The sequence below is a fragment of the Scleropages formosus genome, chromosome 9 (assembly GCF_900964775.1).
Source record: "Scleropages formosus chromosome 9, fSclFor1.1, whole genome shotgun sequence".
Lineage (NCBI taxonomy): Eukaryota > Metazoa > Chordata > Actinopteri > Osteoglossiformes > Osteoglossidae > Scleropages > Scleropages formosus.
This window is the reverse complement of record NC_041814.1, coordinates 24396412-24416923: the sequence shown is the minus strand read 5'-3', so window position 1 is coordinate 24416923 and position 20512 is coordinate 24396412. Positions and strand designations below refer to the sequence as shown.

At 46.1% G+C, this 20512-nt stretch overlaps 1 protein-coding gene across 1 annotated transcript in view; it reads right to left on the bottom strand.

Moving 5' to 3' along the window:
• cpa6 (carboxypeptidase A6) overlaps window positions 1-20156 on the bottom strand; it is a 35468-nt gene extending 15312 nt beyond the window's left edge. The window contains exons 1-2 of the mRNA XM_018754001.2: window positions 19946-20156; window positions 9868-9943 (exon numbers count right to left, since the gene is read on the bottom strand). Of these exons, the coding sequence (XP_018609517.1) occupies window positions 9868-9943; window positions 19946-20061 (192 nt within the window). The 5' untranslated portion in view covers window positions 20062-20156. The remainder of the gene's footprint in view (window positions 1-9867; window positions 9944-19945) is intronic.
• Between the last annotated feature and the right edge of the window lie 356 nt (window positions 20157-20512).

The window sequence follows — 20512 nt, the reverse complement described above, 5'->3', positions numbered from 1 at the left end:
GTTCCACTGATGTATGAATGAGTGAGCCATTATAAGCAGTGTATCTAGCAGTGTAAGTCACCTTGGTGAATAGGGTGTGTGGGCTCATAACACTACATAGAGTTCATTGGAAGTCGCTTTGGAGAAAAGTGTCTGCTAAATAAGTATGTGAATTTGCTTGAGACTTTCATGTCTGCAGCTATGTCTCCTTCTCTTAATGTAATGCATAAATTGTACTTTTGCTGAGATGTACGTCGCTTTGGACAAAAGCGTCTGCTAAATGAATAAATGTAAATGTTATATACAGTCAGGGGGTGTGGTGGCGCAGCAGGTTTGGCCAGCTCCCGTTCTCTGGCGGGTCTGGGGTTTGAGTCCTGCTTGGGCTGCCTGGCGATGGGCTGGTGTCCCATCCTGGGTGCATCCCCTCCTCCTCCAGCCTTACGCCCTGTGTTGTCGGTTTAGGCTCCAGCTCGCTGCAACCCCGCTTGGGACAAGCGGCTTCCGCCAGTGTGTGGGTATATATATAACAAAACATATGGGTGAAAGAAATATGTAGAATTTCAAGTTGCTCTGGATAAAAGTGTTGGCAACATCACTGCTGCGCTTGATCATTGGCAATACAACAGTATTGTCCTGGTAATCAATAAAAAACACTGATTGTACAATCCATTTTTTATATCAGCGTGGTAGATGTTTTCCTGGAACCTCATCCTGAAACCTGGAACCTCTGAGCCATCTTATCCTCTATGGTGCAAAAAGGGGCTTATAGGAAAGGCAAGGCAGGTCAGTGGTGTATATTATACAGCGGTTCCTCTAAGAAAAAGTCATCTCAGAGAAACTTATCACGCCCATGCTATGTACCTTGATGTCTTCAGGCATTAATGACACATGGCAGGCAGCAGACTCCATACCACTAGGAATGAAAACAGCAGAATAAATAGCAGTTTCCTTAATTCTAGAACGGTTTCCCTCATACTCGAGGAATGACATGGGTGACCTGCGCGCACAACGGCATAGATGATCAACTTTTGTTCAATCTGGTTTTGTTCTGGGTTTTATCTTTTCATTCTGCAAGAAAATGCTGAGAGCACACCATTAATTTGTCACCTTTCTAAAATTATTCCTGACTGGTAGCGGAGCAGTTTCTCCTCTGCTGTCTACTCACTTTCTGTCCTCAGTATCTAATATGCAAAAATTTATGCTGAGAAAACAAAAGAACAACAAAGTCACTACCCTGGTGGAGGAGGCTGGAGAAGGGGCATCACAGTATCTCACACATGTCTCTGTAAATCTTATGTGTCGTTGTTGTTGTTATTATTATGATTATTATTATTATTAATGTATTTATTTTTATGAACAGGACTGGGTCATAGCAACACAGGGACAGAAACGCTACGCCAAGAAACTGCAAACACATCCTTAGGCGTAAAACGGGCAAAAACTCAAAAGTTTGCATTTCACAAAAATTTAAATCTTTCAAAACACAACTGAATTAGCAGATGCACTGATGTTTTTTCATAACTAACAGTTTCAAACTTCAACTGTTTTATAACACTTCTAGTTAATACATTTATCTTTATTCATACATCTGACCCAAATCACAGGCAGCACATCAGGAATGTTTAATCACATCTGGTTTCTTCATGACTGGTCCACCTGCTGACCATGAACAATCAAAAGCACCTCTCAGTCCTCGCACAGAGTTCGAACCCATGTCCCGTCTGGACGTCTCTAGTCATCTCTGTTTATATACTAGGCACTGTGCTCTGAGGGGCATGGTGGTGCAGTGGCGCAGTGGGTTGGACTGGGTTCTGCTTTCTGGTGGGTCTGGGGTTCGAGTCCCACTGAGGGTGCCTTGTGGCGGACTGGCGTCCTGTCCTGGGTGTGTCCTCTCCCCCTCTGGCCTTACGCCCTGGGTTAGGTTCCGCGACCCCGTATGGGACATGCGATTCTGAAAATGTGTGCGTGTATGTGTGTGCTCCTAGGACTCAGGCCCGCTTCTTGTTGGATTGGTGTTACCGAGGACTCCAGGTTGTGGGCTTTCAGAGGTTCACGGTGATGTTGGATCGGCATTTTGTGGAGGTTTCGGGCAGCTGCAATTGCAGTGACAAACACCCCTGAGGTCACAATTGGTGCTAACGGCTGGGGGGGTGGGGAGAGAGACTCACATTCCACGACTAACCCAAAACGCAGAGAACTGCAGCCATGTGTCCTGGAGTTAATTTTGCAGCGAGCAACTCAGCAACAGCCCTTTAGCGCCTCCCAGAAGAGTGTATTCCAGAGGCCTGGGTGAAACGACCTGTCTTGTGGGCAGCGGATCGGTTACAGAAGCACCAGAGACCCATAAACCCTTTTTGTGGTATTTACCTCTCTCTTCTGCGTCTGCGACACTTTAAAAAGGGCACAACACAGCATATTTGCTTACCTTGTTCTCTGAGGTTATTTGTGGAGGTAAAAATAGTCCTCGCCTCCAGCTAAGAGTCCTTGATACCGCACTTTGCGTAACGTGTGCTACCTTTCCGAAACGCACCTTGTCGAATCCAATTCATGTCTGACGGCCGGATGGTTAAAGGCGTACGCGCAGGGGAGGGAGGAAACCGCTCTCGAAAACAGATCTTCCCATGAGTCTGCAGTGCATTATTTTAACATCTGACAGGCTCTCTGAAATATGCTGGAAGGAGCCTTTTAATTCACATTATAAACGACCCTCGGTCCCGAGCGTTTTCAAAGCTGGGTTTGATATACCGTACGAATAGCTGTGGAAGTCACTCATTTTCCACATGTGTTTCCTAAGGGAAAAAAAAAGAAGACAGAAAATGACCGAAAGGGTTCGATGTGCAGCGCGCTAGCGGCTCATTTCAGGTTACGGGACTCCGAAGGGTGTTTGTCGGAGCGCCGAGATTTCTCGAAACGCCGGTGCTGCGGGTGCGTTCGGCTCCCGATCCGCTCTAACGCAACCGGAGCACCTGTCGCTCTAATGCGCCTTCTTCCTCGGCTGTGAAAGCCGGGTCTGTGACACTTTAAGAGCCCGCTAGCGTGTTCCGAGATAAACCCCAGCGACATCCTTTCAGAGCCATAAGGTAATTTCAGGCTGAATGGCAGCAATTGACTCTGTGACCGGCGGGGCCTCCGTTCTCAGCGAACGTAATACATTTCCCCTGAGAAAATTCCAGCGTTTTCATCATTTCCATCCGCATATAGCATGTGGCACGTTCGCGTCATTCGATTATGCTTTATTTTTTCATTTGCAGGAAAGCAACATTATTTTCGTTGTTTAGGAAGTTTACGCTGCGGCAGCTGCGTCAGACCTGACGTACAGCAGAAATTCCCTGTGTTCGCCGGCCAGGCCGCACCGGTGGTACTGAGCTCTGTTTGTAGGCACGCGGGCCAAATAAATGCTGGTAATTCTGAGTTTCCCCTCCTCAAAAGAAGCGGGGATTGACTCTGAGATCCTCTTTTCGGGGGATGTCGTGAGCTTGCCCTGGAAGAAATGTAGGCTCCACTCCACACATTACGCACCACGGTGGACTTTCTCATCTTTATCCAGATGGGTTCAATGGAATTCCCAACATAAAATGAGACCTTCAATACACTTGCGCAAAGCCAAGGCTTTTTGGTAGATGTGGTGGTTCCTCAAATCCAGCCCTTGGATTGCTGTGAAGCATCAGAATAAAATCCAAACAAATTCCAGGGGTTAAGGTAAAGTCCCATCTTGGCCAACTCAGATATGTGTCCTCATCAATGCAAAGTAAACAACTTGGAGAAGCTGACCGTGTTCGTTTCAGGAGGTGTGACTCAACGTTAGACTGGAGTCATGGTCCAGGGGAATGGCACAAGCAACGGACCAGCTAAACTCCAGGCCCGGCCGCATGGTTTCCCGGGAAACGGCGGACCTCAGCCGCTTCTCATTATGAACCCGGGATGGCCCGTGGGCTCGAGGACACACCAATTAACGGGAAAATTGAGTTAATGTCTCACAGAAGGTCATGGGGCAGCTCCCTCAGAGACGGCAAAGGCTGCCCTCGGGGGCTGTTTCTCAAGGCTTTCGTAAGGTACCCAAGACTTTAAATACTGCTCCCAAAATAACTGTGTGATGGAAATGATTCACAACCCTGGAGGAGCGACCTCAGAACTTAAAGTAAGTCACTGCTACCCAGATGGTACTGAAACAGCCCAGGCAAAAGCAGACAGACAAATGGTCATAATGAGCAGAGAGGCCAGACACCTATTGAATCATCATGTGGCTTGGATCCGTGACCGTTGCATTGTCCCATTTCTCCGGGGCACGTCTCTGCACCCCTTGGTCCCTTAGCTCCTTTTTACGAAATTCTGTTTAATAAACATAGTGTCTTAGCGGTAAGGAACAGAAAACAATTTACTGCAAGCTGGATTAACATGATTGTTTTTAAGTAAAATTAAAAACACTTTTTCTGACTCAAAACGTAAGTGGCATCTGCATCAGATGATACAAAACATTCAAAAGATCCTTTCTGGAGTTCATACACTAAAGAAGTGGTTAGCATTTATTTATATATTTATTTTCATGTTTCTGTTTAATCTAGTTATTCCACTGTGGGTGAATCCTATTGTTTGTATGAAATAAAGAGTAGGTAGTAACCTGAAGGTGGCTTTTGTGCCATTGCTAAGTTCCTTCTCCAAAATTCCTCCAGCAAACCATCTGGATTTGTACAGCTGCAGAAACTGGGGGGGGGGGGGGGGGGCAGCTAAGCTGTAAAATATTAACTGATTGCACCAATTTAAATGCACTTCTAAATTTTGAGTGTCACTTGATTTACATGAAGAAAAACCTGCGAAACTTGAGAAGTCCAGGAATGGAGTCAAAAGAAGCTGCTTCGGTTTTCTGGCTAAATTTGTTTAGCGAAGTTTTAGTAAAATCCATTTTCACTGGCAAGTCTTTCGGGAGGTTCGGTGAACTCCACTTTACCTCATCGGTATGAGAACGGAGAAACGATGACAGCAACTTCCCGTCACCGCTAAAGTTACCAGAAACTTCAAATCGGTTGTGTGCGAGATAGTGACATCTTTATTGGTACAAACCGACCGTTAAACTTGACCTGATGTCCTCTGTCAGGGGAGGAAAATTATTTGTGGAATTATGGCTGTTTCTTGCTTTCTATAAAGTCGGGATACATACTGTAGTTTTCCTCTGTATTGGAATTATGGTTGCTACAATGAGAGCCCGTTGATGTTTGAACTAGACGACATTTAATTCGCAAGGACATTACTACACCCATCCCTCTTATTCGGTCTCCCGACTTCGGGAGTTACGCTTACATTTACTTGTTTAGCGTAGGCTTTTCCCTAAAGTGAATTACTGGAGCATTTCAGGGTAAACACCTTGCTCAAGGGTGATGCAGCTGGAGGTGGGATTCAAACGTGCAACCGTTGGGTGTAAAGGTAAAAGGGATAGCCATTACACTTCCAACTGCTCCCACACTTAGCTAGTTCTGAATTTTCATTCATCTACTCTGCGACATCAGGTCAAGTCTCATGGCATACAGTGCAGTGAGATAAACTGAGACCGCATTTGAAAACTGCACCAAGCAGCTGTGTGAGACGCACTGCATTGTGGGAAATGCGTACCCACGCTCTCACTTGCATTCTGCCATTCTTCAGTCTCGTCCGCATCCTCTATTTTACACCCTTGTGCTTTAGTTTTCCAATTACACGTTTATTTAAAAGTGACATATAACCTTCATCTTCCTCAAGCCAGTCCACACACACTATGTCAGCAAGTTCATTTTTCCAAAAATTTATTTTATACATAATGTTATTATTATGCATTCTATTTTAATTTATTACACATTTTTTTCCTTATGATACTAGGCACAATTTAGGGTGATTCTGGGGTGAACTTGGCATTGGTTTGGAACAAACTGAATTTTTTACTCATAAGAAGTAATGAAATAAGCCATTTCATTATCTGGTTTTTCGATATCTGGTCTCTTTTCAGGAATGAATTGGGACCAGACAGCGTAATATAAGTTTACTGTGAGCTGGACACAGTAAATCCTATACTGCTGCTTTTCTCAATGGCCAACCTGGAAGGCCCACTCCAGGAGTAATTTTGCTCCAGCTGAGCGGCACACCGCTCGACTCAACTTGCTCTCATGACTGGAGCTGTTTAACACCCTTTTTCCTTTCGGTCTTGTAAGGGGAACTGGAAAACATGTGGATTCAGCCCCCCAGGTGTAACACTTGACACATTATTACTGGTCTCATACAGTGCAAAAGGAGGCAGAGGGAACATCATAAGTGTTCTGATTGCTCTGTAATAAACTTTGTGCCGCAGCACCTCGATGAGTCTTCTGTTTACCGTTCCATTCTGTGTCGTGTTACACTGGATGACTGGTCTTCATCATTATGTGGTTATTTTCTCTGCAGCCTGCACTCCAAAACTTCTACTGTAATTTTATTCAAGTGTCATATTTCCTTGAACCCAAGTCGAACCATTTTTGCATTTAAATGTAGTCTTTGAGATAATGTGGGGCACAACAGGCACTTCTAACATTGCTAGGAACTGTTCTGGGGAAGCAGGTGGCATAGTGTTTAGAGCCAGCACCTTAAATTTAGAATATGTGGGTTTCAATCCCACCTTCTGATGCAAAAACCCTGGAAGTTTGTTACTCTCAATTGTCCAGCTGTATAAATAGGTAAATCACTGTAAGCTCTTTGTGGCAGCAAGTAGCATAGTGGTTAGAGCTACTGCATGTAGGCTCAGAATTTTCATGTCTGAATTGCACCTTCTGATCAAATACTCTTGAGCGAGGTACTTACCTTAAAAATTGCTCCAGTTAAAAAAACAATACCCAGCTGTACACACACACACACACACACACACATTTTCAGAACCGCTTGTCCCTCACGGGGTCACGGGAAACCGGAGCCTACCCGGCAACACAGGGCGTAAGGCCAGAGGGGGAAGGGGACACACCCAGGACGGGACGCCAGTCCGTCGCAAGGCACCCCAAGCGGGACTCGAACCCCAGACCCACCAAAGAGCAGGACCCGGTTCAACCCACTGCGCCACTGCACCCCCCCCTTACCCAGCTGTATAAATGTGTAAATATTTGTAAGTAGCTTATAAGTAAAAATTGCTTTGGAAAAAAAGCATCTGCTGAACGAATAAATGTAAATGGAGAAAAGTTCCAGCTAAATACACACACACACACACACACATTTTCAGAACCGCTTGTCCCATACGGGGTCACGGGGAACCGGAGCCTACCCGGCAACACAGGGCGTAAGGCCAGAGGGGGAGGGGGACACACCCAGGACGGGACGCCAGTCCGCCACAAGGTACCCCAAGCGGGACTCGAACCCCAGACCCACCAGAGAGCAGGACTGTGGTCCAACCCACTGCGCCACCGCGCCCCCCTAAATACACACATATATATATATATATATATATTCTGAACATTTCATACAGCGAACAGGTTGATAAAGCTTATTTTTTACTTAAAACACAAAGTGACAGCTCATCCTGCCGCACAATATCCAGTGAACCTGGATGGGGATGAAACGACGAAATACCTCAGGTGACCTGTGTTAGCCCAGCAGGCATAACTGGCTACTGGTGCTCTGTGGGGGAGGGTCTTGCAAATGAAAACACTGCAAAACAGCTGTGCAAACAGCCTTGCGGCCCCCGCTCCGCCAACCGTGAGCTCACACCTCGGATTCCTCGAACGTCCTCCGCCTCGAAGCCTGTCCGGATCTCCCAGGAGGAGAAGCACTGCTAGTTCTAAGCATCAAAGACCCTTGGTGGTCTCTCTGTGAGGAAGACACAACAAGGACCTATGACTGGCCCAGCCAGTGACTGTTCTCTGGACGGACGATTGCCTTCGAAAGGTAAACGGCATCGCGTAGAGTTCCGCCGGGTTCGCCCCTGGAGCTCTCGCACGCAGGGACTTGCCAACACGTGTGGTGAACATTCAGATGTCACCTTTCAGCCTTTACAGGGATTATGTTCTTGTGTTTGTTTTTGATATTTGACTTGACTGGGGATCAAACTTGCATCTGCAACACACACAGCCTGTACAAACTCTCGACAAGTGACAATGATCTGTTCCACAAGCAAGTGAGCTAATCACACTTGTATCTTCCCTTCAGGGTGGTGGTGACATCACCATCACAGGGTACACACAAAGGTTCTGTGGGTTCAACTACAGCATCCTCCTCTAACCTGCAGCAAACTCAGCCAACTAACATGTCTCCAGAGTCTTTGCCTTGGTTCCAATCCAAGCTTGAACTTGCATCCACAGCAGTCACATCCTGCTGGCAAGACGCAGGATTATCTTACCCTACCCAAAGGCTCAAGTGCCTTGCTTTTTGATAGTGCCCTAGAAAATTCACCAAGTCTCAATAAACTTTGCTAGACAAACATTGATTATTTCCCAGCAACCCCCTTGCATCTTCAGAGAGGCTCTCCACTCCTGTAGAAAACCCACCCAACTGCAGACGGCAGCACATGGACCAGAACAGCCCTTTCACTGGGTTGACGGACGGAAAGATCTTCGTCTCTAAGGTTCGAGGATCTGGCCTCACGCAGCCCTGTAAGTGCCGCACCCCGCCGTAGCCGTCTCCATCCTGCCACCACTTGATGGTTCAGGTCAATGACGGCACCCTGGGCCGTCGGGTCTCTGACAGCTTGGAAAACGTCCCCAGAGGCTTTCCATCACCTGCGCTGCCTCTGGCTGCTCGGCACCGCGAGTGGACCGGCACCAACGGCCGTGACTGGAATCCTGCTGCCAATTTCAACACCGAGGAGCGCTGTCAGTGATGTGACAGAACATATCAGAGTTTAGTATGGCCAGGACTCTAAAGGGAATTCAGGGAAAAATCAAACCTCTCAAAACTGTCAAAGTGAAGCCATGGGGGTTACAACTGTCCTTTGTTTCACTGAGAAACTATTGACTTAATATACTGTAATTCAGTGCATAATGCATGAGGCTGGCAGGTTGCCGTCACCATCCCTGACAGATCAATGTGCATTTCGCTCACCGTATCAGTGTGTTACTGAGGGACACACCAGGGTAAAACACAGGCTAATGTCAGTATCTCTTAGGAACCTCTCTGGACCGGCCAACACTCTGACTCACACTGATCAGGTGGCTTCCAAAACTAACTCTGAAACCAGCCTTGGGAGGCTCTCATACAATTTCCTCTGGAGACAATGTGTCTGAAATGTATAAGAATGACGCCCAAGCACAAAATATATTGCGGCAGGCTGGCAGGTGCATAAATCATGCGCAAAGTCAAAAGTTGAAAGAAAAACTTTATCTGGGATCGATTAATTTTTGGATGGCCTCAATCAATCTGTATAACTCATATTCAACATTATATTCCCCATGCTATCATAACTTTATTTAAGTCCTTTCAGCTCAAGTGTATGAGTAAGCCATCACATCATCTAGGACAGCTATTATGACCTTTTTCCTGTTCGTCATTCATTGTAGAAATGGGACCCCCCCCCCCTCCCCCCACACCCAATGGTCAGTTTAATAACTCTTGTGGTCATCAGAGGTACATTGCAAACAGCCTGCACTGTATCCACAAGAAAATTTTCGTAGCACTGTGGTCAGACACTAAAGGAAATGTCACGAGTGCAGTGCGGAGTGACCTAAATGTGGTGCATCAGCCTAATGTAGCATGTTACACTATGAAAAATGGAGAAAGGGAAGAACATACAGAGAGGTACAAAGTTGTGCTTGTCTTAAATGTTTGTGAACCACTGTGTGCTTTGTCTGGAGATTGCATGGACAATTTTTGGGTTCCATACACCACCCCAGGTTCCAAAAAGCTGTGGATCTGAGGTTTCTCTATAAACCGTAACATCTGGAGATACAAGAAGAGCAAGAAGAGACTCACCTTCAGGTTTTCAAAAAGCCTCTTGACCACCCGAACGTCCTCAGTGGTGTGGGGAGTCACTCTCACCACCTGGTCGCTGCAGAGGGAGACCAAACAAACAGAGTAAAGGAATTTGTAGAGACCAAACATTAACACACAGGGCCCAAAACCCTGGTCTGAATTTTATGCCTTAATTTAGCTCAGACATAACAAAAAAAAAAGGTTCTGCAGACATCTTGCCTTATTAAAGTGTGATGAAAGTGCTTTTATAATTGCTTGACTGATGCTTTTATGCACAACAACAGCTTTACCCATTTTAAGCAACCTGATATTTTACTGGATTATTTCATGTTGAGTACTTTGCCCAAGAGTACAGCTGCCCTTAGGCTAAAGCCCCTTCTGGGTCATGAACTGGTACCCTTGAGGTTATAACTGCTTCTCTAAGCACTTTGCCACCTCTGCACTCAAGTCCCTACACCTCGCTTTATAACTGTGTAGTTGGACTCTGGTGGACAAAACCTCCAAAGCATCACTGAAAGTTGATGGGACCTTTGAAGTGCGAGCGTCAATGTAATAGGGAAAACATCTGCATTTTCAGTTAGAAGAAATATCAAATGTTTGTTTCGGAAGAGAGCGCTGGGAATTTAGAGCCGATTCTGTTAGCTGTTGGGACCCCACAATAATCGCTGGTGTTTTTAACCCTTGGACAACATTTTAAATACACCTTGACAGTTTTACTGAGGGACTGTTTCCATGGCGATGCTTCCTCATCCAGAAAAATGGCCAAAGGACCTTGCTCATTTATTGGAGCAAAACTTACAACTTTTATAGGTCTAGAAAGACACAGAGGACATTTTACCTTGAATGGAAGAGTCTCTGGCAGTAAAACCAAGAACAAATGTCCTTTTTTCCCTCGTTATCAGTTGAGAGGACCTCTGTGACTTTGCAGCTGTTTCTTTAATGGAATTTGGGAAGCGGGTAACACATTTTAAAAATATATTCTCTGTAGAAAATCAAAAATGCCCTGAGCTTCTGGACTGCTTTCTCTGTTAAGAGAACTAGATTATTGTCATCCCATTATTATTATTATTTTATTACCAGGTTTCTTATCCAAGTAGGTTTGCCAAGCTTGGGGTTACACTGCGGCGTGATTACAGGGTGGAATATTTACTAAAGCTAATGAAGGCCCTACTGCAAAGTCAAACACCACATCTTGGTGCACGAAGGTCTATTTCCTTAATGAATATATTATGTGGTGCTCACACGCAACAAGCAACACGCACAAGACTGACACATTAAGGCCAAGCAATATTTAAATCATCTAGAGCTCCTCCTTTACATTCCAGGAGTGGAAAGAACAGCCAATCCTACTTATTATTTCCCTTTTACCTCTGAAAATTATAAGCAGACATCACACCACAAGAAAGTGTCTCCGCATGCAGAAATCCTTCTTACAGTGACCCAGAGGACACAGCGGAGACAACCATAACATTTAATCATTTAACTGACACTCTTCCCAGAAGCAACTCCCAATTATTTACCCATTTAAACAGCTGGGAAATTTTTACTGGAGCAACCCAGGCGATCGTGTTCAAGGGCACTACATCAGGAGATGGGTTTGGAACCTGGACCCTTTTGGGGTTCCAACCACTTCATTTCCTGCTGTCCCCCCTCCTCGTAAAGCATTTACCAAGGTCGCTTTAATTTCTACCCAGAGAAGCTCCCTGTTCAGCTTCTACATGGCCGCCTCTCTAAGACAGTCGTCCCCGTCCTCTTCCGTTCGGTTAATTTCAGTGATTCCTCTACATCTGCAGGCCGAACAATAAACTCTGAATAAATCAATGATGGCTCTAGGACATGGAGAAAGGGGTAAATGCTTTTTCGTTAGATGAATTGTCAAGCCTTCGTGATTGGAGTCCAAAAAGAGCTGCACGACAGCTTTGAAAACAGCAAGAGGGTCTGGTCGCCCGCTGAGATCGACAAAACAGCGGTTGACCTCCTGCGGTGATGGGGTTCTCCAACGCAGTACAGCGATTACCACCAGGCTTGTCTGGGCTGCACAATGGGACCCCCACAATGTCGCTGGACCCTCCTGGAGGCACAGAGTGGGCTCCTGGGGATGCTGTGGCTGGCAATCAGTCTCTGGGAAATCAAAAGCTCATAAATATGAATGGGGTGCTATATGCGCCATGCAGCACCTGTAGAAGTGTCAGAATATATGTGGACTTGGATTGGATGAATGGCTCAGAAAAGAGATAGATTGCTCTTTTTTGTAACACTGGGAACCATATTTAAAAGGTGGACTACTGTACAGTCCCTTAGCTCACGTTATTTGCACAGAGGCAGCAGGTAGTATAGCTTGGGGGTGGGCGGCGGGGGGGGGGCGTTAGTCTGCTTCTTGCATAGCGTGGCTTCAGCGTTTGTGGTGAGGATTAACAGTACAGCCCATCCACCTAGTGTCACATTCCACCTCCACACAGTTCCACAGCTAATATCCCGTTTCAGTGTTTCACTGGAAAATTATATAATTACCAAGGCCGTTCAAGGATGAGACTTCATTTATGTCTCTGATAAAGGGGTCAAACCATATTCAAACAGCCGTACTGGTATGATCGCAGCATTATTAAAAAGGATGTTCGGGCCGTGCTTTTCCCTGTAACACTCTCGATGCTCTTGCAGTTTTGAGACCAGTGGAAAACTTGGGGAACAGGTCTCTAACAAACTATTAAGAAATCTGGCAGAAAATATGCAAAAACAGACACAAAGGCACAAATTGCAATGACACAACACTGCATTCCGCTTGCTTTCCGTGACACTATTTTTCTGTCCCCAAGACAAGTCCAAAAGTGTGCGTCTGACATCATCTTCGAGGTGATCCAGTGCAGCTTCCTATAAACCTGTCACCAGATGCTAAACCTCTTTTCTGAGGCCTTACATTAAGGCACGCATCTGAGTACTCTGTCACGTGACCCACACGAATATCCGCTGTTCAAAAGCTCCAGTTTTCACTCAAGTCTTGTTCAATCACGGAGACACACAAATCGCGGACTGTTCCATACGGATTTCCTGCGCCACGGTCATGGCAAAACCTCACAATGGTGGTACCGTCCGGCCGCCCTGATGGGCTGCGAGGGGAAACAACTGAGAAATAGCAAGGCATCATACCACCAGCCTTGCCATTAATGAGACAGAAACAGGACTCCAAAACTAAATCAAGAAACAGACAGTCAAGGCAAAAACATCCAAAACAGAGCACTACCCTATACCCAAGCCCTTCACCTCTCAGAGGTTACTGAGTTATGACACCTTAAAACGTGAAGTATTTGAAATATTTAGCCACTCGTCTCGACCCTGACTTTAAGAGCAAGTCACCGAATGACACTCCATTAAGGTCTTCTGAAGATGTACTTTAAACCACTATTTCTCAACTTTTTCTTACGTACGTTCATTTAGTAGACACTCAGCTTCCAATGAACACTATGTAGGTGTATTAAGCACAACCCTTTTCACCCATGGTGACTTACGACGCTAAATACGCAACTTACATTGAGTCACTGCCACGCCCACGCCGCCGAGCCGACGCGGAACACCTGGGGCGCGGCACAGACCGATGCATAAAAGGCAGCATCGGACCAGGAGCTCACGCGGAACCTTGTTCAGCCTTGTAGCTTACAACCTCCTTACCGATACTCTACTCCTCCCTGATCCCTGAGTCCTTTCCCTGTCCCGTAACCCTAGTCCTTAGTCCTCGTACCTCCTTATGATCATCGACCTCTTGCCTGTGTACCGACCTTGTCTTTTGGATTGTCCCTGTAACGACGTTCGCGCCTCGAAGACCTCTTGCCTCTCCTGTGACAAAGTCTCTCGGATTTCCCTGAACAAAGCAGGAATTCCACTCCGCACTTGGGTTCCACTTCCTTCCGGAACCAGCCATGACAGTCACTCATCTACACACATGCACTATGGGCAACTTAGAGTCACAGATTTACTTGAAAGCATGTCGCTGGGAGGAATCCCCCACAAACACAGGGAGAACATGCAAACTCTGCACAGACTGAGCGGGGAATTAACCCACATCCTCTTGCTCCACCCAAGCACTGTAAGACAACAGCCCTATTCGCCACACCACTATACTGCCCCAAACAGCAGGCAACAGCTAATAAACTTCTTTGGGTTACACCGTCATTTTTTAAAAGTCCATTTACATGCTCCTCACAATCTGTTCAAAATCCAACTCTGTTAGCGAAAGTATTAGCTACGCGTGTGAAAAAGTGGGACTGTTTTAAAGAACCTAAGTGCAAATTTTCCCGCCGAAAATAAACCCATTAGAGAGTGCGTCCCAAAAAAACTACACAGTAAGTGTTAATTGTTGACTGGTTGAATGCCTCATTGTGCTCAGCAATTTAACAGCTTGTTAAACGTAACTTACACCAGGCCGAGCTTTGGAAGGAGCAAGCACATAGTAAGAGGCGAACAGGCCAAACCGCAGTAGTTTTGTTGCGCGGCTAATAAAGAACTGCATGGGCACTGTTGCCGTTTATCGGGGTTTATTAGCATGATTCATTAACACAAACAGAAAACAAAGCGGTAACAGTAAAACCCGAAGCACAGTTCACAAGCACGGGCATTTTAAAATGCTCAGATGATTCCTGTTCTTCTGACGTCACAGCACTCCAAAGTTCAGGGCTCAGAAACGATGAAGAAAGCGATAGCCATGTCTTTTTCACGGTGGCCATGTGTCAAACGATGATGTGAGCATAACGTTGCCCACCGAACACCCGGGAGAGGTCCTGCTGCTCGACCCCTATTCGATGTGCTTAGTTTTTAATCTCATTTGAGTAGAATACTTGATATAGCAACGTGTAAAATTGCAGTGTAAAAACGGTAACTTATATCATTCATTTTATGTCCAAATTGGACTATGACGCTATTAAGTCTTTCAGCTCAATTCAGTATGCAGGAACTACCATGCTCTCTGTGTTTAACTTGGCAAGCATTGAGGCCTTGCCCCCAGGAGCCTAAAAACAGCCAGGCGTTTGGTATCCGAGGCCTTGTTGGGTCAAGCCTCAACCTTGTGTGCTGGGGGATGGAGTTACATTTGTAAAATGGGCTTTCAAGAGTTACCACTTCCTAAACTCTCAGTGCTTTGCAGTGACATCTAAGAAACTACACCACTAGCACCTCCAAACAACCACGACACATTACTGTGAGGCCCAGGCCTTAATGGAGCATGTGTGTGACTTGGGTTTCTCGGTTGTATACAGGGACCTAACGCCTGTGTCTAAGCATGAGTTTTTGCACATCGTGTCCTTGCTGGGGAACCATTTGAAGTCTCACGCAAATGTCAACGTGTGTGAATTTCATGCTTACATTTCAAATCATGTTAGGATATTTACTTACCCGCTGGCTTAACTGACATCTCCCCTTCAAACACAGTCTCCTTTCAGCAAAATGCTTTCAATATAATACACCGGCATGTTAAAATTTGAGATTCCTTAAAAGCAAATAACGTTTCTTGGGAATATAAAAAATACCTGTCTACATTCAGTCAATGTTGTTTTCACTTTTCAAATGCAGAAATGGTGTTTAACACGTTTACCCCTTTAAAAAACTGTGTATTATTAACACATCCCAGGGATTTATAAGGGTACCTATTGTCTCCCCTCTTTGAATTTTTCTCTTATTGTGTTCCTTCCCCGGCACAGAGGCTTGTGCCGCGACACAGGAAATCCGGGTCATCTATTGACAAAGAGTAGGAAGTGAGAACATACGGCAAAGGTGTAGGAAGAAACAAAAGGGCATCACCACCCCCCCAATAAAAGACATGTCCCCATATCAGCCAGTTCCACCAAAGTATGGCCCCAAAGGGCAAGAGAAGAACCCAGAAACATAAAAGAGGGTTTTTCAACTGGACTCAGGGAGGCAGAAGAATAATCTGAAACCTAGAGCAGGAATCCATTTAATACAGGGAAGACCTGGAATTGAAATCTGTATTACAACGTAGTGCCACCTAGACTCTATGAAGGAAAAATGAACGTTAACAGAACACACACACACACAGTTTCAGAACCGCTTGTCCCATACAGGGTCACAGGGAACCGGAGCCTACCCGGCAACACAGGGCGTAAGGCCAGAGGGGGAGGGGACACACCCAGGACGGGACGCCAGTCCGTCACAAGGCACCCCAAGCAGGACTTGAACCCCAGACCCACCGGAGAGCAGGACTGCGGTCCAACCCACTGCGCCACCGCACCACCCCATTAACAGAACATTTACATTTATTTATTTAGATGCTTTTCTCCAAAGCGACTTCCAATGAACTCTGTGTAGTGTTATCAGCCCACACACTTCATTCACCGTGGTCACTTACACTGCTAGATACACTCCTTACAATGGGTCACTCATCCATACATCAGTGGAACACACCCACACACACTCTCTCCATCACTCACACACTATGGGGAACCTCAACAGCATGTCTTTGGACAAGTACAAGAACAAACGGCTTTCACATCCTTTAGTGTGTTGCACCTCCAAAGGTAGAGATGGCTGTCCTTAGGAAGACCAAAGTTTCTAAACAGTAGCAGGAACTCCAGCCTGAGGGCTCTGGGGTGTACTGGTTTTATTTAATCTCAGAGCTCTGAGGTGTGAGCAAAGTCATTAGTGTGGGCAGTAAGTCATCTCAGCTGGTCTATAGGCTGTAAATCAGTCCCAACTGAAATGCTGCTCTATAACCTAAAGCATTGAGGACCTAGAGGGTGGGAATCGCCCACCTCGGTTTTAAAGCAAATTCAAAGAGCACCACCTGTAGCGGGTTTTGTTCTCTGCCCAACAAGAACGTGGTATCTCAGCTTCGAACGGATGGTGAGCCCCAGTCCTGCTCTACCCTCCGTGTATACAGTTTTACAGCCCTGTGGTTTCGGAGGAATACAAACGGTTTTCTGTTTTTTCTGCACTTCAAAGCAGAGACGCGATTCTCCAAAGCCGCGGGTGCAGCTATGCACTTACCTTGATAGGTGATTCTAAAAGACGTAGTAAATTGAGAAGTGCCTGCATGCGTCGACTCACACGCCACTCTCCTGCATGACAACACTTGCCCTTGCCACTTTTAAATCCGCTAATGCTAAGATACACCCACGCGGTCTCCAGGATGGTCACCTGGATCCATTCATTCACATAGAATCACACAGGACTTGGCGCTTGGTGCTATCTGATGACCATTCTGGTCTTCTGCTAACATTTAGTACTTAAGATCTATGCAGAAAGGGCTTTGTTCAGTAGTTTAGGATTTATAGGGTGGCGACAGGGCGACATGGTGACACAGCGAGTCCACCAATACTGACTATAATTGCATTATTTATTTCAAATACATCTCAATATGCATTTGCAAGCTGGGCGGGGCGGTGGCACAGTGAGTAGCGCTGCTGTCACACAGCACCTGGGTAGTGTGAGAGGACATGGGTTTGATCCCTGCTCAATCTGTGTGGAGTTTGTATGTTCTCTCCGTGTCTGTGTGGGTTTCCTCTGGGTGCTCTGGTTTCCTCCCACAGTTCATAGACATGGTTTTCAAGTTCCCCCATAGTCTGTAAGTGACAGAGTGTGTGTGTGTGTGTGTGTGTGTGTGTTTCACTGATGTATGGGTGAGTGACCTGTTGTAAGTAGTGTATCTAGCAGTGTAAGTCACCATGGTGAATAAGGTGTGTGGGCTGGTAACACTACATAGTATTGATTGTAAGTTGCTTTGGAGAAAAGCATCTGCTAAATAAATGTAAATGTACAAACATTCACTTCATGGTCAGCTGTTATACATTATGTAGAGAAATAAACTACCACTGTATTTTATTCCTGAAAAAGAGTTACACTTTCATGAATGAGTGAATGAAACATTATTAGCCCCAGAGTGAAATTCACAATGTTTCATTTATTCATTCATTCCTTCCTAAAAGAGTAAATAGATCATATCATTGTAGCAAGACAAATATATGCATAAACTAACAACAAATTGTCTTTTACTTACCAACAAAGTGCTGCCGACCATTGCAGTTTGTATGATTTGCAAGACTAAAAACTAACTGATACAATTTTAGTCAAATGGTAATAAAAGGTGTGCAATATGAATCTACACTGTATCTCTTTGAAATGTCCATTTCCTGGCTCATGAAGGCTCCCTAAAGCATCAAATACAGAAAGGTGAAAACAGCAAAAAGATTTGCTGGGTAAAAACACCAACAGGGCAATTGTAAAGGATTCTGTGACTAACTACAGACTATTTCGAGCTGAGATTATTCTCCCTTGTGACTTTAGAGTGCTTACTCATTGTACAGTTTTATTACAATAGCAGATCGAGTGGAACTGGATCCGTAAACTTTGGGAATTTCAAGGAAAACCATGATTTGTTTGTTTTCTTACCCTCACTTATTAACTAGCAAAAAGCATCTCGAGGTCTGTGCAGAATCCCAATCCCACCCAGGGCTGCTCCGGTTTTGTCCCTTCCACCCCCCAGCCCAACATCGGAACAGCAGGGCGGCAGGGCGTGTTCCTTTCCACCTCCGACTCCAGACTGTGTGTGTGGGCACCAGGTAAGGAGCCAGTGTGGGTGGCTGTGTTCCCCTACGTGACTGCGAAATATTGTGCACCTTGGTGATCATGTAAGTACCACCAGGGGATGTGGTAACAACTCGTTCGTCTCCCTGTCGAAAAACCTCATACATTCTTTTACCCCCAAAGAAAATAAACACAGCCCCCTCCCTGTTCACCGTAACTCCCAGCATTAAAGACAGTTTCGGCGCGCAGGGAAACAGAGTGGGCACGGAGCCCATGCGGGGCTGTGGGTGAGGAACGAGCCTTTGTAACCTGAAGGGTTTCAGTTTGAATCTCGCTTCTTCTCTAGTACCCTTGAGCAAAGGTCCTTCCTCTGAACTGCCCTAGTAAAAATACCATGGAGTCTACAATACATGACTGAAATGCTGTAAGTCACTGTGGAAAAAAGCAATGCACATACAACCAATTTGTAAAGGAGGGCAGATTGAGGCAGGACAGCACTTCAATACCCCAAAGTTAATCATCTTTCATAATAATTATGTCCTGCTAGGAGTTTTTAGAGTAAAATTACCGGGACAGCTGGTGTTGTAGTGGTTACAGCTACTGCCTTTGGATCCAAAAGGGTGCAGGTTTGATTCCCACCTCCTACTGTAGTACCCTGGAGCAAGGTACTTACATTTATTCACTTGGCAGACACTTTTGTCCAAAGCAACTTACAATGGATACTATGTAGTGTTATGAGCACACACACCTTATTCACCAAGGTGACTACACTGCTAGATACACTACTTACAAGGGGTTACTCATCCATGCATCAGTGAAACACACTCCCTCCGTGACACTCGCACACTATGGGTGAACCTGAACAGCATGTCTTTGGACTGTGAGAGGAAACCCACACAGACACAGGGAGAACATGCAAACTCCACGCAGACTGAGCAGGGATCAAACCCATGTTCTTTCACACCACCCAGGTGCTGTGAGACAGCAGCACTACTCACCATGCCACAGGGCCACCGCTTACTTACCCTGAAGTGCTTCACTGAAATTACCCGCCTGTAAATGGGTAAATAACTGTAACTTTAAAACTGTAAATTTCTTTGGAGAAAAGTCAGTGTCAGCTAAATTAATAAATATAAGATTGCAGGGAGTCAAAATATGGGCCAGTGAGTGAATGATGACAGTCACGCTGGCTGGGAACAGGTGATCACACTTTTTGTGTGAGACCAAACAATGAGCCATGAGAAAGGATCCATCATTAACTGATGACATTGATTCAAATTGATCAAGCCCCCCATGAGTGTGATTTAAAAATCCTTAGTATTAGACAATGCTCACACAGCATCTAAGCTTTTGTGAGCGGACAGGTTTGTGAACCTGCTGTGTTTCATGAAACAAGAGAGGGAAGCAAAGTCAAAGTGTGTTTACGGGTGAAGCCCCCCCACATCTAATTTGCAGAAAGTCCTTCAAACTTTTTTGCAGTCGGATTCGTTTTGCGCACAGGATCGATGGACGGGAACGGACTCGGAGGCACAGTGACTGTAATGGGGAGACTCACCCGGCGTAGCGGTTGTTGTAGAGGTGGCCGCCGGCCGGGCGAAGCGCGATCCCGCACAGGACCGCGGACGCGAGGACGAGCGCGAGCCGCGCCGAGTCTTTACTGTCCATCTCCATATCGCCACGCAGCAATCGCAGAGCAGAATTCAGATTTTTTTTTCTTTTTTTCTCTTTCTTTTTTTTTGAATCCGCAAATCAAACAAACGAAAGAGACGGTCCTTAGCCTAGGTGACTCTCAGCAGGTTCGCGAGGCGGACCGCGCTCGCGGAGACCCCCGTCGGACGTCGCGCGCGCTAGACAGCTGGAGCCGCGCGTCCCCACGAGCTCCCCGCGAGGAGAACTGCGAGGAACTCCGCCGCAGCATCCCTTTTTTGAACCCGCGGGGCGCCGCCAACACCCCCCCCCCCCCCGAGTCACGTGACCCGGCCGCTGACAGCGGGTTCATGCCGTGGGACTCCGGGTTCGGACCGCGGCGGCCCGTTAATCAGGCGCTTTTGTGTCACTGGAGCGCAGCGTTTGTCGTCTGCGTGCAGCGCGTGCTGACGTCTTCGTGCTTTTGACCTTTTTT